Consider the following 22,441-nt stretch of genomic DNA (forward strand, 5'->3'; position numbering starts at 1 on the left):
CTTGCTTGAATCACATGACGTTATCTTAAATTATTATTTCATTTACCATAATTTTTTTTGGGTCTCACTTACTGAGATACCAAATTCATGTGGGTAGGATCTTTCCTAACCAGCTGTCCACACAGAGTCTAGCACAACAGAGCTGTAGCATTCTGCATACTACATACTATTACTCTATGTGTTAAGAGTTTCGATTAGCAATGATCAATTAGCAATAATTGAAGGAATGGCAGGAAATTATATAAGGTAGGTTGAAGTTGGATATTAGAAAAAGACTTTTCCCTCAGAGGGTGGTGGGGCACTGCCCAGGCTCCCCAGGGAATGGGCACAGCCCCAAGGCTGCCAGAGCTCCAAGAGTGTTTGGACAACACTCTCAGGGATGCACAGGGTGGGGTTGTTGGGGTGTCTGTGCAGGGCCAGGGGTTGGACCCTGATGATCCTTGTGTGTCTCTTCCAACTCAGAATATTCCGTGATTCTGTGCTTTTATGCACTGTGACTACTATATCTCCCAGTCACTTTGATGTCCTGCTGGTTTAATTTTTTTTCAATTTTCTTACTGCTATTAGGCAGACCTTACAGCCTCAGTGGGATATAGCAAGTATATCTGATCACTTGTAGATCACCTGTAGAACACAGGGTGTTAGTTATAAATGCAAATCCTCCAAAGTTAGCATAGCAATCACCATCTCGTACTCTCCCAAACACAGACTGAAGCACCACCCTGAGTACATAGGGTATCTTTCTGTATAGCACAACTAAAGCCCCAGCTGAAGCAAGTCCTTGGCACTAAGAGAGGGATTTGCTCAACTTTACTTAAGGACCTAGCTCACTTAGCAAATAATTTGCTCAATGACACAATGCATTTTAAAATTAAACTGCATATCTGAAACTGGCTTTTGGCACACAGTAATGGCATGACTTTCTACAATTTCTGTGTTCCTCTCAAACACGAAAAGTTCAGACAAATGGAGAGTGAATGGTATGGTTATGAGCAGAATTCTGAAAGAAAATGGCATAGAATCAGTAGCTCTAATGATGACAACCATACCCTTTGGGAATCAAAACCAGAGCTCCTGTACATACCCTTGTCACTTTTCCAAGCAAGAAACTGAGCCTGTGGTTTAAACAGCAATATTTCCTGGAGCATACTTACGTGAAACAGAGATCACTGGAATCCCATAGGGAAGAGAAAAGAGTGCATTAGCTCCCTTGGTAAAAACACACAGACTGATGGAGCAAATAGACACTGCTTACTCATTTACTTCACAGTGTAAAGAGTACTTGGGATAGATGTAATAGTGCAAGCTGGGAAAATATCTGATTAATCCAATATCGGCCAAATATGACATCAGTCTCTGACATGTTAACTCTTCCCAGACACATCAAGTGAAAAATCCAAGGACTGAGCAAGGAGAGTATAGTATATCACATAGGTGATTTAAGTCACTTTATTGCATTGATACAGCCAATGATGCATGCAAAATGTAAAATTAATTGTATTTTAGCAGCAACATATATTTCTTCAGAGTTTGAGCTACGTGTAACAGTATTGTGTCAGAGTTTACTGTATAAGCCTATAGAGCAAATCTACTGTAGAACAGCTTAAGAATGAGGCCATAAAAGAGCCTGCTACTTCAGAACACATTTTGAAAGCCAGTAAGACTATAAAACAAAAGTAAAAATCGCTGAGAACAAACCAAAAAGCAACACAGCCCTTTTGACAGTCTTGCTGACTGTACCAGCTGAAGCTCTACTCAAAAAAGGAAAATAAACTTGTGCAAGACTTTCAGATGCCTTACATTTTCAAATCATTGAACATAATGTAATGTGTCACTGATACAATGAAAATACCTTAAAATAGTAAGAAAATGCTTACTATTATTTATTAAACTACGCAAACTTGTAACAGAAGATAATGTAGGAGGGAAAGAATGTTTGTTCTTTTCCAACTTTTTAGCAGAAAGCAAAGATAAGGAATTCAGGTGAGAGAGCTACATCTCGGTCATCAAATCAAAAAGGGACAAAAATTGATTCTGAGTGGGAGAAAATAGTCAACTGCATTGGCTGATACTTAGCAGTTAACAACAGCAAAAGCTGATCATACATCATAACAAAAAAAGCTGTAATATGAAGAATAGCTTTATAGTATTACCCTGAGTTTGTCAATTTGCTTATTGATTTAGGGAATTAATCTGTCCAATATATGACATACATGCACAGCATTGTCTATAAATTTCACAATAAATGTGAATGTTAAAGACACAAAAATCTCAGCTGCAGAGGCGGATGTCCATTTTCATTATTATTTATTTTTGCTACAGGTTTCAATATGATTTAACAGCACACAATACAATAGGACAAATCTCAGTACTCACAGGGATCATTCCAAGAGGTGAATGACATCAATAACTTAGAAGGAACATGGACTTTTGGGGGATGCCTGTCAGTAGAAAACATGGACTTTGTGGCAATACATGAGCAAGAAAATTCTGAATGTGGGTAAACAGGTGGAAGTTTCACTTCCTTTGAAATAAACAATTAAAATATTAAAGGAGAAGCTGCAACTGGGAGAGCACTAGTATCCTACTGAGAATGCATTCTACATAGGTAGCACCTTGCAGTCACTCACAGATTTTTTTGCAAGGCAGAAGAAACATCAGCAAAATTACAGTGTGTGTGCTTGTCTGCATGTGTGTAGAGATGTATCACATGGATTTTTAGCAAGACTAAAACTTAGCATGACAGGTCTTTTGTTATAATCAGCCAAGATCCAGTTTCTTCTTGCCCTAAATTGTACCACCACAATTTTACTTTTGTGCTCTGGACCATGTAAAGTTATACACCAGATAATTCAGTTGAGGGTTTAGGGGGTTGTTTTGTTGGTAGATTCATGTTATGATCCATGTTTCCATTTTTTACACAGAAAATGATGAACAGATAAAAAATAGAATTCATCACATTATCTGAGCAGAATGGTATGCAGCTAGTATTAAGCTGATTATTATACAGGCATAGAACAACACAAGACTCTTGGCCCAGGAAGATAACAATCAAGTACAGAAATAATAACAGGGTTTGAATATGTGGTAACTTACTCAGCTGTTAGGGCCAAACTGGAAGAAGCAACCATGAAGTTCTCAGGTTTGCTTTATTTTCAAAAATATAAAGAATCATCATCCTAAAGTGTGACATTCTTTTATGGCAATGATCCCAAATATTACAGTTTAATTTCTGAGCAATGCACACATCTGGAATCATTGCTGAAACATTGTCATGGTTTGGGGGGATGGGAGATAAAGAGGTTAGATCTGAGGGATTTGATTTAAAGGCTAGTGAAAAGAATGAGGAGTAAACAACAGATTAAGAATAATTCATGTTTCTTTGCAATACTGCTTAAACTTCTAATGTTATAAACTATTTTTAGTGATAATATTTCTACTCATGTTACTAAGGTGTTAAATTGTAATTTAATGTTATTCATTGAAGTAAACGAGCTGACATAAAAAAACCTCTCAAAACTGTAATGCTACAGAAAATGGATCCTTTGAAGTAAATTTCAGAGGAGTTTAAAGCTGCGTAACATTGTATCTGGCAATTTTTTCCTAGACATTTAACCATTTTTCCAATATGATTCAGATCCTTACATTCCTTTTATGTTAGAAAATAGCTTACAGGCTTTTTTTCCCTGAGCTAAACTGTCTTTTTTTCATTTTGAAGTTAATTTCAAAACTTAAGATTGACAAATGCCCCAGCACTAAGTCAGTAGAATGGCAACAACAAAGTTTACAATTAGACCATGATTATTTGATCTTGAACTGCTAGCAAAACAGCAAAACTCAGCAGATTTTTAAAGGAATTCAAAAAAGTCACAAATATAATTAAATAAACCTGAAACCTGTTCAGCATTCATCTTCTCTGTCCTTTGATGTTCTCACGCAGAAGTATAAAGTCTCATTTCTCAAAATCTTTTCCAGCACAATGATATCATCCATTTCTCTTGTAGCTCTCACACTGCATTAACTCCTTTTTTACCTTACAGAGAATTTTTGACAAAAGGGTATAACCCATGGTGTACACAAAAGATTTCACTCACACTTTGTATCATTCCTAATATAAAGTTGGTGGATAATTTTCAAACAAATTCTATAAATCTAAATATTTTGAGAAACGGAAAATCTATCTAGGACCTATCTGGGACAAACATATCAAATTAATTACAAATGTAAATATGTATTTACACAATATTTGCACAATAAAAACTGGTATTTGATCAACAAATAAATATTCCTGCATTCCTCTGTGTCAAACATACCAAATGCATACTTTCATTACAGGTTTTTAAAACTGAATTTATTATTCTAGTTCAACATATACTTTTTAGGAAACAGGTTCATATTCCATATACAAAATCCAATTAGCATGTCTGTTGTCTGTTCAGCAACATTTTGTCCACTGTGAACACTGGAGTTCAGTAAGCTCTAGTTACATCCCTGACATACTTGTTTACTCTTTGAAACAGAACATAAGAAGTGCAGGGATAGCTTGGTTCAGCTCTTTTTATTATGCAGTCATTTCCCCTCTAGCTTGTTTCCCAAAGATTGCCAAATAGTAACAATCATCAGACACAATGAACTTGGGTCAAACTGATTTGTTTCTATAGCCTCATATTAAAAATTCCATATCTGTTTCCCAACCTCTTGACCCACACCTTGGGATTATTTTTTCAATCCAATACATATCATCTGTAGCTAGTACTAACCCAAAAACTTCAATCTCTCCCTTTCATTTTTATTTCTTCTCAATCAAACAGCTCTGCAAAGGGAATATAACAGGCTTCTGGCTGTGTAATTGTGAAGAATAATACATGGAATATAAAAACTTGACAAAGATGAAATGCAGAGTGAAGTTACCCTTCTGGGTCTATTAGAGAATATTTAAACTATTTTAATCACAACAAGGACTATTTAGCTGGAATGTTAATGATACATGTTTTAATGGATTGGAACATTTCAAATCACCTTAAAACTAAAAAGACATTTACTTCAAAAGATTGGCAGGACATATTAGAGAGTAGGTCATGTCTTTATGTGAATGACAGAAGGCAGTATAAAGAAAATAACTTACCACTGTCCTTCTTAGTCCAAATTTCTTGCCTTTTAAAAAGAATATTTCTATACAGGAGCACTCCTTTTCCCTGCCCTACCACTCTGCTACAAAATTATTATAGACTGGTATTTCAAAGATTTTTATCTTCCCAGATTAGGTCCTTGGCACTTTGGGTTTCACATAACATGTCATTAAGGATAAAATGCCTCAGGGATTGGTAAGAAGTGAAAAAATTTGTCACCTCTCTTCCCGGAATAGATCAATAACTAAATAGTTAATGATAAGATTACTGGTTTCTAAATTTAAGGTGGAATAGAAAAAAAATACAACATAGGTTATGACAAGGTATGTTGTATAAGTGGAGCTATGTCAACATTTAAAAGCTACAAATCTGGCCCAAACGTCTCCTGGTATAATATGCCACAACCTTTCTACCCTTCACAGTAAATACATCTACACAGAACAAATTAGTTTATCCACATTATAATGTAATAACATCATAAGACATTTATAGAACATAAGACACTAATACAAGTCCATTGTCAGTAGTCTGGCCAGACTGGCCATCAGGGAGCAAGGAGTGTAATTAAATGGCTCAGCTGGGGATAGTAAAAGATTAGTGGTAAACCACTAACCTACAAGCTAGGCTAAGAGTGCTTGTCTATGGCTACTGAAGTGCCAATGCTGTACTGCCAGGAAAATTCGTAGTGTGGTTCTAATACACTGATAAAGAGTCCCCACCAAACAGTCCAGTGGAGGTGAAGGGGCTCTTGATATGACTCCAGGATGGGGAGTGAAACCTTTAGACTATTTTAAATGGGTTTGGGGTTTTTGTGGTTTTTTTAGGAATGTATTAGTCTAGTAAATAAGCATAGTTCAGAAAATTGGCTTAGAGAGCTCTTCTTTGGGGGTGATCTAAAGTTGTGAATTTTCTCCCTGCTGGAGACACATAGGTTTACACTTAGAAAGGAGACATCTTTCACAACATCTGTTTTTTGAAAATGCAACCTCCAAAATGTATTCTGTATCTCAATGACAAACACACAGAAAACTTGTTGCCTGCAGTAACTTCACAGTCATGTAACAGTTTGCCTGCATATACTCAGGTTGGTTGCCACTAATAAAATAGAAGTGCTTCATGTTTGTCAGATTCAAAATTTCAAAGAAGCTTTAAAACAAAACCATATGTATTGCAAGATAACAAACAATTATGTTCTTCATGTCAAAACAGGAAGCAATTGTAAAGGATAAATTACATCCTATTATGTAAGTACTTGTTGCAATCCTTTATGCATTATCTGTTGTAATGATGACTCCCTTTACATATATCATAGTAAACTCATGAACTCCAACATACTCTCTCCTCCTTACATAAGATATTAATAATACAAGTGAAAGCTTTGGTATGTATATTTTTCAAGCAAAGTTTGCTGGGTTTTTTGGTCAGTTTTATGTGCTTCTGGATCCTATACCTAACCTAAAGATGTTAATATTATTATTTTCTCTTTGTGGGCTTAGATATCATATTTTGTTTTCAAAATAATTGGTTTTGAATTTGTCATTCAATCCCTACTTTAATAAAAACTGCAAACTAGACCTACTTACTCTTCATTGTGTCTCAGTCAACATTTTGTAACAGGCTACAGATGTTACGCATTAAATATTAAGATTTTTAGATGTTAAGATATTTAATGTTATGCATTAAATATTAAGGTCTTAGAAAAGGAACTGCAATCAGCATAAGTTTCCCAAAGGAAATGTACCCAGTTTCTTGGTAATAGTGAAACATCTACATAAAGGGAGAAACAACTATTTACAAAAAGAAAAGATATGTACTCGAAAGAAATTTCACTTATTAAATGCTGCAAAATCACAAATTTTCTGCTGAAAGAGTCCTTTTATATACACAGCATATAAATACCTGCTTAGGACTTACACACAGGAAGAAGATAAGCCATGAATATACATCCACAATTAAAAAACCACATAGTGCAAGTCTCTGTGTTTCTATGGGAAGTTCAGTTTTGAAGGACAATATTCCAAATCTCTTTCTTAAAACCATTTGGCACAGATGGAAGCCAAGGTGGCTGTAAGCCAGCTCTACCTCAGCCAGGGATTCCCTCTTGCAGAAGAAATCTCAGGTGCCGACTGTGGAAAGCTTTATAGATCCTTTTAGTGGAAAGGAGCCAGCACACAGTCCAGGACATGGACTAATACTTTTTTCCCCACTAAAGTAGGTTTTTTGGCTGTAAGACACTTACTGAAACAAAACAAAACAAAACAAAAAAGACTGGTAAAAGACTGAGTCCCATATTAAGCAATTTACCTGGAGGTTAATTTTCCACCACCAATACAGTGTAAGCAGAAATGATATCATTTAGCTCTTCATGCACAGTTTGCAGTGACCTTGCATAAATCTAGTTAATAGTAGGAAAAGAATAAGCAAATTCAAGGATTCTATTTCTTTTAGCGAACTTTTTTTTTTTGTCCCTTTATTCATATTTTACCTTTCTTTTGTCCTCCATGCCATTTTTCCATACGGATTTTTGAATTCTATGCTTTTCACTGTCTTTCAAATTAATAGGTGCATATTAAGGTTAGAATGAATGGGTGAAATGGAACATGCAATGTGTAAGTAAGTCCATTGCAAATGACATCATCCATATTCCAGAAGAAAATGTGCCTAAACCCTTTTAAAGTATCTAAAAATGTTGCCTCCAGTGAACACCTAAAGGACTCTGATGATTTTTATAGGTAACAAATAAAACTCATTATGAGGCTAGTCTATGTGCTTATTAAGCAGCCTAAGTTTCTAAGCAATAAAAGGATCCTGTTGCATATGGGGGAAAAACAAAAACTTGGGGAGGTGGGAGAAAGAAATGAAAATCCTACACAAAATTTTATTCTCGTAACATAGAAGAACATGCACAAGTTCTCCAACAGAAGTTGTATTTAGTACAACTGGGGTGTTTTCTTTAATGATATCTGAGAATGAAAGAACATAAATTTATTATAAGGAATAAACAATATGTAAATTAAACAAATAGAGCTTGCCTTGGATTGCCCAAGTCTTGCATGCCATGACAATATTGAGGAAAAACCCCAAGGAGATTTTTGGCAGTTAGTCATACTGAGCCTTTTGTTATTCTCAAAAGACTGCGTCCAGATACATGCATAACTCATGCAGTTGCAAATAACAGAGTAACTGGAAGACCAGACATAAGAACTCTAGGGTGAAGTGGACTTAAAACCAACAGTCAGTACAGCTATCTGTGCTGCTCTTTCCCAGAAATCAGGAAATGTCATCTGTAAACGCTTTTAAATTATGCTTCATGTGTGTTACTCTGTATTACCCAACATTAAAAGGCATACCATGTGCTAAACAAAAAGAAGGGCTGACTTTTAGATTAATTCTTCAAATAATAAAAGAAGGTAAAATAAAAATGCATGTGCAGCCAGTCATAATCCATATTTTCCGGGTTTACTATTAGGTTATATGACCACACTTCTTAGAAATTCCCACTACAGCCTTACTTTAACAGCTGCTGATAAAAACTGAGAGCTGACTTTTGATTTTTACAATCAAACAGAACTAAATATAGAATAGGTGATTTATATATATGTGCCTACTCTTTTTTGTCCACACTAATATTTGCCTGTCATAATCACAAAGCAAGAAACACAACAGCTGCAAATAAAAAGAATGTACTACAATTTATAAGAAATTCTCCTTCATATTTAGTTCTCTCATGCATTGTGCTAAGAAATAGGTTAAATGAACAGAAAATCAGTGTGGTCAGGCAATGGGGTGAAAGTTCAAATGATAACTAGCTCTCAGCAGGAATAAAATGAATTTAGGAAGTATTATGATTTATTGTTAATGCTAAAAAAAAAAAAAAATCTAGAAAACCTCACAAACATGTAACAGCTCAGATAAATCAAACCCAGAAATTAATCCACCCACCAAATGGCAGGAAATAATTTGAATTTTCTTTCTAAATCATTACTGCTTCAGATAATGTTACTCTGCAATCCCTTTGCACTGCCTTTGTTTGTTATCTTCTATAATTCAGTAGCCAAAACACCATGATTCATGTATTTTAGGGCCAAACCTGAATGTGTGGATGTCAAAGCTCTTGTCTTGGGAGGGCTCTGTTCCCATACATTTTCAGGTTGCAAACAACACACGACAATTTTATATATTCTGCAGTTATTCTTTGTTATACCATCACAGCATAGAAATAAACATTACAAATACTTATGAATATTTAAGTTTACATTCTGCCTGTAAAGATCATGATCCTTACAGCTGCTGTTCCAGGCGTGTTAAATTAACTTTTGCTACATAACTTTTGGGGGATAATTTGTATGACACCATATATTGAAAAAGGACACTATCTGGTAAAATCTGCTTAATAAAAAAAGAGTCCCTCTTCAATGGATTTTTCCAGACAAAATTTTGATCCTTTTGCAAAAACCAGAACTCATTTTTACATTCTGGGAAATGTCAGCCTAGTTTGGCAGGATTTCATCTTAGTGATGAATGGGTTAAAAATCAAACAATGGCCTGGGTATTTATTCCACAATGTAGTTTCTCTCGTAAGAACCATATAATGAAAACCTCTGTGTGGGATCCTCGTTTGCTGCTCCTGCTTCCTAGAAGCTGCACAGCTCAGTCCCTTCCCCCCTCATGCACACATTCAGATTTCTCTACTCTGTCAATACAAAACTAAAAGGCAAACCGTGAGGATTCATAAAATTAGGGGTTGTAGCATGTGATGTCACTGTCATGGGAGCAGATATTTCTTTAATCAGAATTTCTTTATGTAACAAGAGAACGGTTGAAATTGTTTCTTATTTCTGTGCTTTATAGCAACATGCCAAACTGCAAGAAGAGCACAGCATGGGACTGTACACTTGCTTTCTGCATAAGGAAAGGTTATGCGCAAAGAAGGATGTCTTACTGTGATGTATCATTTGTGACTAATACCTATTTTATGCTTCACAATCCAATTTATATTGAAAGCTCTTTGACTTCAGCCCAACACTTGTCCATCCTTCAATAAAAGACATGTTTATACAGATGCATGTTATTCAGAAAAACTCTTTACAACATAAAGACTGTATATATAAGAATATATTCAGTGCCTATACTTGAGAAGAATAAAATCCAAAAGAAATTTCGCTTTTGCATATATATTCTCTGTTGCCTAGCATAAGCAAATACTTTCAAATCAACTATCTTTGAGACCTTGGAGATTCAAAATCTGTCTTCATACATACTGACATGTATCTCAGTGGTGCAGGTCTGGTTTGAGTCCAGATACTAAGTCAATAAAGGAAAATGGCAATTCTGGTAGAGATTTTTAAGTAGTAAGGGCTAGCAGCTAAATTTGAACCACAGGTGTGACTGTGGTTCAAACTGCTTGTCCCAAAAAGGTCAGGGAGTGTTTGATTTTAAGGCTCAATACATAGAAACACACATGGCATATGCAAGTAAAATACTGCCTAACAATATCTGTGGTATTGAACAGTTGCCGTAGTAGAGACATTGGTAACCAGTGAAGCTTGAAAGATTTGCATTATAACCAGAAAAGCAAGATGCCAGATCAAGTTAATCTGTCACAATGGTTCCTGCTTCCCTTAATATCTACGAATGTGTAGATATTACATATTTGTGTAGCCTAGCCTATAGCTATTATATTTTGGATCTAGAACAAGGAAGCATGAAGAAAATGTTTAAATACAGAGTGTAACCTAACGTGTGACTGAAGACAGCAGTAAACCAATGAGTGTTCGTTGCTGGTGAAGAGTGAAACTTGGAGCTGACTTAAAGCCTTAAGGAGCACATATCTTACTGTTCATCTGCAAATTACAGATCCACTGGTTAATATACCAGTGTACCTGTAGTACCATTGTATAATTGAAATACAACCTCCAAATACCAAAAGAAACATTTCCCAGGGATAACTGTGTTAAATTCCTCAGGCATTTAAGAATGAAGAAATTGCATTTTTGTCAGTTGACATTACTTTAGAAATACACAAATAGGAAAAATCCATGGACTTGTAACCAGAAATATGCCATATGCACATTCAACCCATATGAACTGTACTAGATCTGTGCACAATCTGTATATGCAAGAGTGAGTAACTTCAGAGATCCCTCTGCTTAGTCTCATTTTTAACTTGCCTTGTTCAAAATGAAATCATCAATCATGAGATCTGTACCATGTTTTATGGGATTATTTGATCTTTCCCATGACAAATACAATTAAAGCATGTCACTTCTCCATACACATCGCATTCGTATGTACAGGCATGATATATTGGTACAATCACAACTTTCTGACTTTGGTGAAATTGCAAAGCTTCATTAGAAATGAGGAGACAGAGAGCCCTGGCACTTTTCAGATCTTTAGGGAGGCATTTATTGATGTAATAAATTTCTTTTTTTTTCTGTCGGAAGGGTAGAGTCTAAACACTGTAATAGAGCAATATTGAAGTATTTATTTTACCTTTTTTTCTTCAACTGAAATGCTAGCAAGGGAGTGTTTTTTTCAGTTTGGCAGGCAGCCAGCTGTTTTGCAGTAAATAATGTGAACTTTGTCCTGCAGTGTAAAGCTGTACATCTTTACAAAAATATTCAGTCCCCTGCTAGAGTCCAAGGAATCTTTGCTCACAAAGTTCTTGCAGAAGCTTCTACAGCAACTAACTTGGCAAAGAATTCTAAGCTATATTAAGTACTTTCTCCCTCTGTCTCTTTTTCCCCACTGTAAAGAATTCACGTATTCCTCCTCAAGATGCTTTTCCTCAACATACTGGAGATACAAAAAAATATTAGACTAGTTCTTAATAAAATGTCTCAGGTGCTGTCTTCTAGCCAAATCCTGAAAAAATATGCTCTGTAACAATCTGCCAGATTCAGTACTGTATCAAAACTGACATGCAATATATGCAATTGCTCAGACAGCCTCACTGGCAGGGTTCCATTATAACTATGTGCACTTGAAGTACGTGACTGTACTATGCACTTCAAATTAAGAAATTTTGTTTAGTTACCAACAACTGATGTTGTAAATAGGCTCTTAAAACGGTAACTTTTGGATACATATAATTCAGATCATTTAGGCTACCAGCTGAAAAAGGCAAGATCAGTGTTCTAAGACAGAAGCTGTAGAAGGTACAAAGTCAAGGAGTCCCATTCTTACTGAAAGCAAAGGCAGTTGGTGTAAGTGAATGCATCCAGACAGGTGGAGTCATATTGATGAATTGGACTGAAAAGGCAAACTCCATGTTATAGAGGGATTGTGTCTAAAATTAAATCCATTTTAGGTTAAATGTAGAAACCAATACAGTAAGTGTTGCTTTTGAAGACATAGAAAACCAGAAAAGAAAAGTAATTTGTGAGCATGTGTGGGTAGCAGAAGGAACTTGATAACTCTGATCCTTCTGTTAGCACAGCAACCTGCCTTTATACTAACACATCAAAGGAGAAATCTAACTTGTGGAAGGAGATAATGAGGCTTTTTTTACCTCTGTGTATCATCTCACACCTCAAGAAAGGAAAAGATTTACAGCTACTGTTAAGCATGTTCTTTGTAGCTATCCAAAGAGGATGCTTTCAGCAGCTATCACTCCAGTACTGCCTCTCTGCACATGCCCACTCACTCAACTCACAGCACAGTTCAATCTTTAAGAGCAGTAACAAAGCCCACCTGTTTAGAGGAAGGATTGTGTGCCTCCCCAGAACTGAACACAGAACTGATTAATTAATCAGTGGTTGCAAAGCCTCTTGAAACAGAAAAGTGCTCTAAAAGCTACAAATTGTTATTGCTGAACACTTCCCTGTTAGCACTGGAGTTACAAATCCCTTAATGTGTTCTGAGGAAGGGGATAGGAAACATGAGATTGCAGTTACCACAGTTACCAAAGAACATGCAGAAACTCACAGTTTTGGTGTTTACCTAGAGAGACTCATCTTGGAATCTATTTGATTCTATTCTAACTATATTACCTGCTGAAGTTTAGACAGCTATTTCCTTATGTACCTCTTGTGCCTCTTGTTGCTATTGTTGCTTTTCTGTTTTTCCCCTTCCCCTTACAGATACAGTTGCTTGCCAGCAGAAGATATGGCCCTGTGGGGTAGGAACTTAACTTTTCACTTACCATCTGCTGGCATTTTCAGTGATTAGCACTGTCCATCCATGTTTTTGCTTGCTCACTAGTGTCAGCAGCTAAATGACATTTCAGCTAGTTTCAGTTCTGCAGCTTCCAAGATGAATTTGTTTGTTTAGGTAAAGATGCTACACTGTCTAAATCTAGGCTAGGTCTTGCCACATTTGAAGTAGTACATTCATTTTCATAACGGTTCCTGAGTCATCACTGGCACATAACCAAAAAAAAGAAAAATTCTAGCTTTTCGCAGTTTATAAAGAGTGGCAACATTCCCACAGATCTGCTTTGTCTTTATAACAAAGCAACTTCTTTATGACTAAGGCTCCAAGGTATGTTTCTGATTAGTTTCTTCAGTCCTGATTTTTTTTTTTTTCCACTGGGAACTTAACATACAGAAAAAAAGGAAAAGGAGGGGGTAGGTTAAAATTCAAACTTTGGTTTTGCACTCACATAGTGAGTTCCACTCATATGGTTTTGGCTGGTTCACTTCAAAGAACAGCCTGCTTCAAGATCTGAAACTAAATCCATGGCCCAAGTTTGCACTATTTGGATCTTTGGGTTTGCTTTTACATTCACACTAGTATTTAATTACTGATGCTATTAATGTAACTTGATATATCTTTATTTGGACAGGGGAAGTTGGCAAGAACAATCAGATTTGTTGGATTGATTAAACGTTAATAGATCTTCAAAGACATTAGGGATTAAAAAAATTTATTACTACAGCTAGCTTATTTCAATATTTTTAACTCTGCTGAAAGCATCACCGTAACAGATCACATTTTTCTCTGCTTTGCATAAAGAAAAGATGGGGAAAGAAAATTACAGCAGAACTATATGCAACATGGACACGACCATAAAACGAAAATTCTTAATGCAAACATAGTGTGGGAATGGCAAGAGATGGTGTTTCCTGAGCTTATTACATTAATGAACACCTGCTGCACATGGAAAACACACCAAAATAGTTTTTGAATAGTTCTCTTGGTGGTACCAGATCCTCATGTCACTGAACTCCCATAACTAGGCACTGCAATAATTTTTCATGAAAAAAACAACATTTTTCAGGGATACAGTGTTTCTCATCATGAACTTAGTGGAAACCTGTTCATTCTCCATCTTTGGTCATTTGTATTTTCACTGCTTCAGAGGTCAGTTGTGTGCTTATAGGTAGTTTTATTTCCAACCATCCTTTGTCTTTCATATATGATGACAGCATGCTCTTCCGTCAAGTGAAGAGCAATTTTTCATGCATGTATTTGGCACCTAGGTCAATTTGTTTAAGCTGTTAGAAGAATTTCTATATATTAATAAAATCAATAATAACATTCTTAAAGTAGTAAGACTAAATCATGCATTAATGTTAGACACCATATCTCACAAAATTATTATGATCAGTCTTGATTAGAATATATATGGAATTAACTTAGGCTTGAGAATAGCTTTGTAAGATTAATGGAAGATTCACTAACCAATTTATCATTCTGGTAATTATAACTATATAGAAATTGTTCCTTAAAAATATCTTGTAGTGACAATTCGTCCCTTCAGATTTAGAGGCATTACACATGCATATTGAAGACAAAATTTTATCCATTTGGAGTCTCCTAAGAAAGACTGCAATCATTTAATTTTGTGTACTTTTGAGACTTTTTTGTAATAATAAGATAAAGCTGTTGAGCACCTTTAATACAAAGATAAAACTTTCTTGGTGGGCAAGAAAGAGATCCCATCTTTGAAAGTGTTTATTTGGAGTAACATGTTGAACCAATTAAAAGCCAGGTCATAACAGCATTGGTATAAAATACAGCTGGTTGGCTTTACTTCCAGAAATCATATTTTTTTATAATAAAAGGAGCTATGATCAATTTAATTATAAGATTACCCAGCTTATTTTGACCCTTTGACATTCACCCCACCACAAAATTTACATAATACTATACATCAAATCCTCAAGCCCTGCAAATAGTGTCTAGTCCATGTTCTGGTTTTAAATACGTAATTTGACACTGCTCTGGTGAGAAATAAGAATCTGATGGTTTCAAAAAAAAAAAAAAAAGACAAAATTAGAACTTGTATTAACCCATTTTAAAAAGTACCTTTTCTACTTTACACAGCATGAATCTCAAGATTATTTACTTAACTTTAAGTTGTTGAAAGTTGACATAAATTTGCATATTTTTCTTGACATGACTTCCTAAAAATATTACTCTAGAACCTGTTGGAATAAAGCTATTGTCTTATTCCCTGGATTTTATTTCCCTGCAGAATCAACAGAAAAGATAGGCACCTAGTTAAAAAGCATGATCAGAGAGGCCTGTAACAAGGAAATTATTAATACAAAAAGAGAAGTAAAACAGGAACTATCACTCTGCTTTCGTGAAAGTTTACACCTGCACTGCAAGTATCTCAACTACTGTTACGTGCGGTGGAGACCCAAAATAAGGGCCTGGGCACATAGGTTGTCCTCCTGTTTTTGGGAAAACCCTCCAGTTGGGAACGTGAAAGGCTAAAACTCAAACCCGTTAAATAGTGAAAGAGACTTGACTCTTTTGGGAGAGCTTGCTCACAAGAGATGTCTAAGTCTAAACACAGATTTTAGCCCGGTTTCTGACACTGAAGCAGGATGAGACACATTTCTCCGTGCAACATTCCATGTCGAGAATCCCACTTGTTAGGTGGGAAGTACAAAAATTTTATCAGGTCGGGACTTTATCGCCTGCACACCTGAGGAGGATCAGTTCCACCTGCAGCTCTTGCTCCCTGACATCCCCGTCCCTCTCGCTGCCCCACCTGGCACTCCTGAGGCGGCTGTCCGGGCGGGCGCTGAGGGCGCTGTGAGGGGAGCTGAGCGCTGAGGGAGAAGCGGCGGCCCTGAGACGGGGAGATTCCTGGCGGGGGGAAGGAGGCGGGGCACAGCCGCAGTCCCCGAGATGCGCAGGGTGAAGAGCGCCTTGGAGGGACCGCAGGCTCCCTGCAGGCTTCCCCCTCCTCGGCTGCGCTTGGGTGGGAGCCCCCGGCTAAGGGCTGGAGGAGGCGCCTCGCAACAGATGGTTCAAGCCGGCTCCCGGCTCCTAGCGCGGCCCGCATTGGCCAGCGGCGCGGCCCGGGCGGAGGAAGGGCGGGCTGCAGTGGCGGCTCCGCGGCGGGAGCGCAGCGCCCACATCCCAGCTCCCTCGCCTCCAGCGAGGCTGCCGAGACCACCTCCGCTCCGGAACGTCGGCCGTCTCTCACGGCTGCAGTCACCTGTGAGTGCCCGCCCGGCGGGGCTGCGAGTGGCGCCGTACCCGCGCGCAGCCGGCCGGGGCTGCCGGGACTGCTCCGGCGGCGGGGGCGGGAGGCCCGCAGGGCGCGAGGCCCGCAGGGCGCGGTTCCTGCGGCTGCTGCCCGGGCTTGGGGCGGGCGAGCCGGAGCTGCCGCCTTCTCTGGCCTAGCCGGTGCACTAGGGAAGCGGGGAAGGGGTGGGGGGATTCTCTCCTGAGCGGAAGACGGAATCCATGCTGGGGAGACTTTTCGGTAGGTGAGGGGACACCCCCGCTCCCTATTCCCGCTCCCCCTTTCCCTTTATTCCAGCTTCATCGATGCAGAGCCACTTGTAGCGAGTAATTACCGGGTTTTGGTCCTCGGCGCTCAGTGCGGAGGGGGGGACGGGGACAGACTGTGAGGTGGGGAGCTGGGATGTGGGGGAAGTGACTTGCCCAAGGTCACTCCGTGAGGCAGTGGCAAATAATATGTGCTGTACTAAAAACTTCTGATCTCTAGCCCTGTGCTGGGCTGTTCAACAGCCCTGCAAGACACCAGGCATAAATCTGTCTGAGCTGTAAGTAGGACTCTAATTAGCTACTTTTTGTTGTTGCTGTTGTTTTGTTTTAAAATTTTCTATGGACGTTAAAGCATGCAGAGGTGCAGCATCTGTGTCGTCTCCCGTGTTTTCTCCTGCCTTCAGACATGTGAATGAATGCATATGTGATCATGCTTTTCTGTGGCTAATGCTAAATTCAGTAGGAAATTAATGGTAAAAATACCATGTTTTTTCCTAAACTTTTACCATGGCAATAAGTTGTTGGTTTTTTGTGGATTTCCCCCCCCCCCCATTAACAGTGAATGTCTTCTTATGCTGTCAGAGAGTTGTTGTGAAAAGCCCTTTAATTGGTTAAATGGCAGCTGCGTTCCAAAATTAATCTGCAGTGCAATAGCTTTTATTCTCAGTGCATGTGAGATATAAAGCATGGCGGGCCATGATTTAAGAACTTAGGACTAGAATAGAAGGTGGCTGAGTTCTCCAAAGGATGCAACTGGAGTGATTGCTTTGGTGATAGCTATATACATAGCAATTGTCTTTCCTTCCCTCTCTCCTCTCCAAAAATAATTTCAATGAGTTTGCACGAAGACATTCTGTAGTTTACCCCTGCTAATGTTCAGTGTTTCTTTTGAATTTCTCATTATGTGAAAGTAAAATGGACACCTATAAGGATATTTTTTAGATTAAAAGTGTTATTAGAGTAGTCAGAGTCAATCCTCTTCACAGACTTTGATTAATCCTTGCATTTCATAAAATGTCCTACAGCAGTGAAACTTAAAGTGTGCTGTTCAAAATCTAAACTGTCCCTGCTACCGTCTCAGTTTAGCTTAGCTGCTCTTCTTAGTTTTTTGGGGGGGTAGGGAAATTGAATATGAGAGAAGTTTAGTAAAATGCTCAAAATATTAGTGTAAGTAGGACAGCTTTATTTTAATCTATATTAGAGTGTTAGGTGAACTCTGTACACTCTTCAACACAAATCATGGAATTCAAGGCCAGGTCTCCGGTATCACAGGGTTTCCCTACCGTGGATGTTTTATCATTTGAATGTGGAGGGGTTTGTATGTGTTTGTTTTAGTCTCATTCAGAAAACAGAGTGTTTTTCTCAAATCCTTTAATGGTTTTATTTTCCCCTGGACTTGGATATTTGGAAAAAAAAAAAAAAAGAAACTTTTTATTGTGCTTGTGTTTTGGCTATATAATATTTGGTGGGGTTTTTTTGTGCTTTGTATTTGGTTTTTTTTTTTCTTCATTAGATTCCTTGCAAGGAGTCTTATTTTGGGTAATTTCTAGCTGAAAGAGTTTGTCCTTACTGCATAAACTCATTTGCTTAGTTTGCCCTTTCAGTACCAGCTTCTCCATAATTTCTTCTAAATGCATAGGAAAATGTCTTTAGTTTTTTTTACCTAAGTAGCTGATGTTATTTAATTAAACAAGATGTTAAGTTGAAATAGATGATGTTTTGTTTTTAAGAAAGTCTGTGTATTTCACTATTGTAACTTCCTTTTGAGCATTTCTGTTATGAGGATCTCAGGTTGGAAGAGTTATGGTTGCTTATCTACAAAGAATAATTCAAACAGACTTGGCGATATCAAATTTGCAAGTATAACTGATTTGCGTTTATAAATGAGTAAGAGCTTTCTGTGTTGTGAGAGAGAAGGTGATTGAATAAAGCAAACACTTCTGTGGTGTAGTAGAAATATGTATTTTTGAGATGCTAGTTTTAATACCTAATATCAAAAAACTCTACAACTTGGTGCAAATTTATATTTTACCTTCCCTTCAAAATTGCTTTAGAATTAATTTGAATGCCAGATATCTCTAACTTACTTCGGTGTAGATAGCATAAAATGATTAAAATATTTTTCAAATAGTTGTAACTCCTCAGTGAAGCACAGTATTTTTTTCACTTTTTTTCTCTTAGCCACCTGAAGATGTTGTCTTACTGTGAAATTTAGAATTGAGTGAAAGTAAGATCAAGAACTTCTACAAACCCATCAGAGAATCTTGGTTGAAGATTTCAGTGAGATCATACTTCTGTGAAGAATACTCCATACCTTTGCCAATTTTCATGAAGAGTAGATAAAACCTGCCTTTTCAATTGTCTCTTGCAGTATTCTTGACAGAACACGTTCTCATTTTTTTATCAATATGTTGGGTCAATTTCTCAGGCTGGAGTGGGCATAATAGAGAATGGCATATATGCTTACGGATAAAATGGATGTTCCAGTATGCTCATGTTTTTGAGAATATGTTGGGTTTATTCTAGTACAAACCATGATTTAATTTGAAACCTGAAAACCTTAATGAGTGGGGTTTACTTTGTCTTTTTTGTTTGGTTGGGTATTTTGTTTGTGTGGTTGTTTATTTGTTTGTGGTTTGTTGTGTTTTTTTTTTTTTCCTGTTCCCCCCTACTTCCCATTTAAATGAGTTTCTTACACGCTTGGATTTTTGTTTAACTTTGGAAATTGTCTGAATTTCTCCATGTAGTTTGTTGCTGGTTAACTGCTTCTCCACTACCTGTCGCCACCACCCTTCCTCACCCTTCACTTAAATGGTGTGTGGGAATAAATTCTGAAATGATAGTAGAAGTTCAGTAAGGGAGGATTTAAGCTAATTAGTGGCTGACCTCTGTAGGAAGAAAAATGTTGTGTAATATTTCTGAATTCCGTAAAAATGTTATTCTGGTTTTTCTTTATTATTTTATATCTCTGTGTGTTTTCCAGCATTAGTTCACCTTTCGCAGTAAAATCAGAATAGCATCTCTAAGTTCAGTGAGTTTAAGCAGTTTGTGGAACTGAAATAAAAGTTCTGATGAGTAATCACTAGTACTGATTAGCCATATTTAATGGATTATTGGGATAGAGTGTCAAAATAAAATTAGTCTATCGGGCTATTAGTTGTCACTAACCTGTATGTAGTATTCTGAAATGAAGGTTGCAATTTTGTGGTGATGGGTAAACAACTGTAAGTATCAACACCTCTCAAGAAATGACATAAATATTAGATGAAGTTTCATTGCTCCTGAAAGACATATTCCATTTAGAAATGGGCAGCACCTTATTTCCTAGTTCCTGAAAGGAAAGCAATTGAATTGCCTGTCTTATTTGAAGATTTTAGGCAGCAGGTATTGTGAAACACTGAAATTTTTGTTCCCTGAGGTAGGAAGCACTGTAAAGTGTGGTTCTACTATGATCTGACAGTTCTGATAATCTCCATGACTGAATCATTGACTATGAATCTCCATCTTAATAGATTAAATCACTGTATATAAGAACTTGCGATTTTTGAGTAATATTTGGGAAAGGAAGATTGTGCATCTAAAAGGTGCTGAGTTGTGTCAGAAGCTGATGTTATTTTCAATCTGGAAACTGAATAAGGAAAGTATCTTACGGGTTTTTGGTATCTGGAAGTCCTGATTGATTGACCTGTTATATAGATTTTCTTAGGTCTGCTTATATATTTAATATTTTTCTTCTGAATTGTGTCTTTATGGTTGAAGTGCTAACAATATGAAGGTCTTGGTGCATCTTTTTTTGCATGTTACCCCAGAGTTTCTGCCTTTTAGTGGACAGAAAGAACACAAGTCAAAACGGGCCAGGAGGGTGTTTTAGGGTGGGGTTTTAGTTGCTCTGTTTTTATAACTTTAATATTAGAATCCTAAATTCATACATTTTACTTCTGTGACTGAAATATGCAGTCTGGGAAATCACAGCTTGCTTCTAAGGAAAGTTAAGGTACCAAAATCCTAAGAACTAAAGTTTCAATACTTCTCCAGCAACAAATACTTGGTAGGTGCATGATAAGAAGACTAGTAATTAATTTATTATTTTCCTTTGTATTACAGTACAGCATCCTTTGAAGGACTTCCTAAATAACTGGACTCCTTTGTCATTCTTTTTTTGTCAGAGGGAGAAGTAGTCAGTATAGAAGACTTGAGCGGCTTAGAGAAAAATATGTTTCTGCTGTTAGAAGGCTTTTTCCATAGATAGTATGTGCAGAGACAAATTACTTTACAAAATGTAACTTAGTTGTGCCTACGGAAGGGTGAGGCAGTTTAGTTGCCATTGAAGACAGCACTGCAATGTGTCTTCTGCCTTCTAATTCACTGGATAAATCTTTAGCTCATGATGGACATCTAGCAATATCATGATGCAGTGGATTCTGTGGTCTGGTTAGGGTCTTCTGACTGCTCCAGATCCTAGCACACTGATGAAAGTGGAGGCATCTGTAAGAATGTAGATAAATGAGTTCTAACTAGTACATCTAAATCTCTATCTAATGATCTGTCTTTAGTCACACTTGTCTGATAGTCTTAACTGTAAGATCAAAGCAATCATTAAAAATTCTATTGAATTACCTTGCCAGTGATATTTTCATGGACTGTCTTCTCAGTGCTGTCTGCTGGAGAACAGACTTCCAACCAGCAGAGCTTAGATATGATACAAGACCTTGTCGGTTCTGTAGCTGCTCGCTGTGATATTAATGGTGTTAAATTAGCAACATCAACGGTATTAATTGATTTATTTTATTCAGACTGTGACATTTCTTTGGTAAAATGATCGTTAAACATGTGCAAACATCCTGTGTGCAGCAAAAGATCTTTGGGCCCTGACAAATGATAAATGAGAAAATTACAGGTTGTAGAAAAATGTAAATATTCTTTGGGAAGCTGTTCTATGGCAAGACAAAAATGTTCCCCTTTAAGCAATGAAGGATTTATTATCTCTTCTCACCTCCATAAAAAAGCTTATTTTACATACTTGACATGTGTGTTGGTGTCTTTCTTTCTTTCAGGCACTGCTGTTGAATTGGAATTTGTCCTGGTTTTGTGAGGCAAGTAGTCCAGCACTTCACTGTAGGAAAGTGTTGTAGTCTCAATTAGCTCCTCTTGTAATCTTCGGGAAAATTTTGAGACTGTCTTACGTTTTAGTTCACTTGTTAAGTCCTTTTCCATCAGATGGCTATATGTAATACTAACTTACATGTTTAATTGATGAATGCATTAACCATGGCTTTAGGGAAAGGTTTAATCTAGTTTCAGATAATCCTTGTGACATTTACTCTTCCTGTCTCTAGCAGAGCAAGGATTTGTAGTGTCACACTGGAGTACTAACATCACTACCTACAGAACATAAAAGCTTCAACAATATGATGCATTTAGAGTAGCTTATTATCTAGTACAATTTATAATTATATTTTATAGCTCCTGCACCAATGTTCTGAAGTGTGACTGAGTACTGTATTTCAGCCACTGCCATTTATCTCATTAAAAGTACAGCTGAAGTTACTGTGCTATCAAACAATAAAACTAAATTGTGAGTTCATCCTGCTTTTATCTTGTAATATGCAGTTTGG

General features: G+C 37.2%; 1 protein-coding gene across 1 annotated transcript in view; it reads left to right on the top strand.

The window, feature by feature from the left end:
- The first annotated feature begins 16,208 nt into the window (after positions 1-16,208).
- Positions 16,209-22,441, top strand: part of SULF2 (sulfatase 2) — a 126,370-nt gene continuing 120,137 nt past the window's right edge. The window contains 1 exon segment of the mRNA XM_032126987.1: positions 16,209-16,532. Within this exon segment, the coding sequence (XP_031982878.1) occupies positions 16,218-16,532 (315 nt within the window). The 5' untranslated portion in view covers positions 16,209-16,217.

The sequence above is a fragment of the Corvus moneduloides genome, chromosome 17, assembly GCF_009650955.1.
Source record: "Corvus moneduloides isolate bCorMon1 chromosome 17, bCorMon1.pri, whole genome shotgun sequence".
NCBI lineage: Eukaryota > Metazoa > Chordata > Aves > Passeriformes > Corvidae > Corvus > Corvus moneduloides.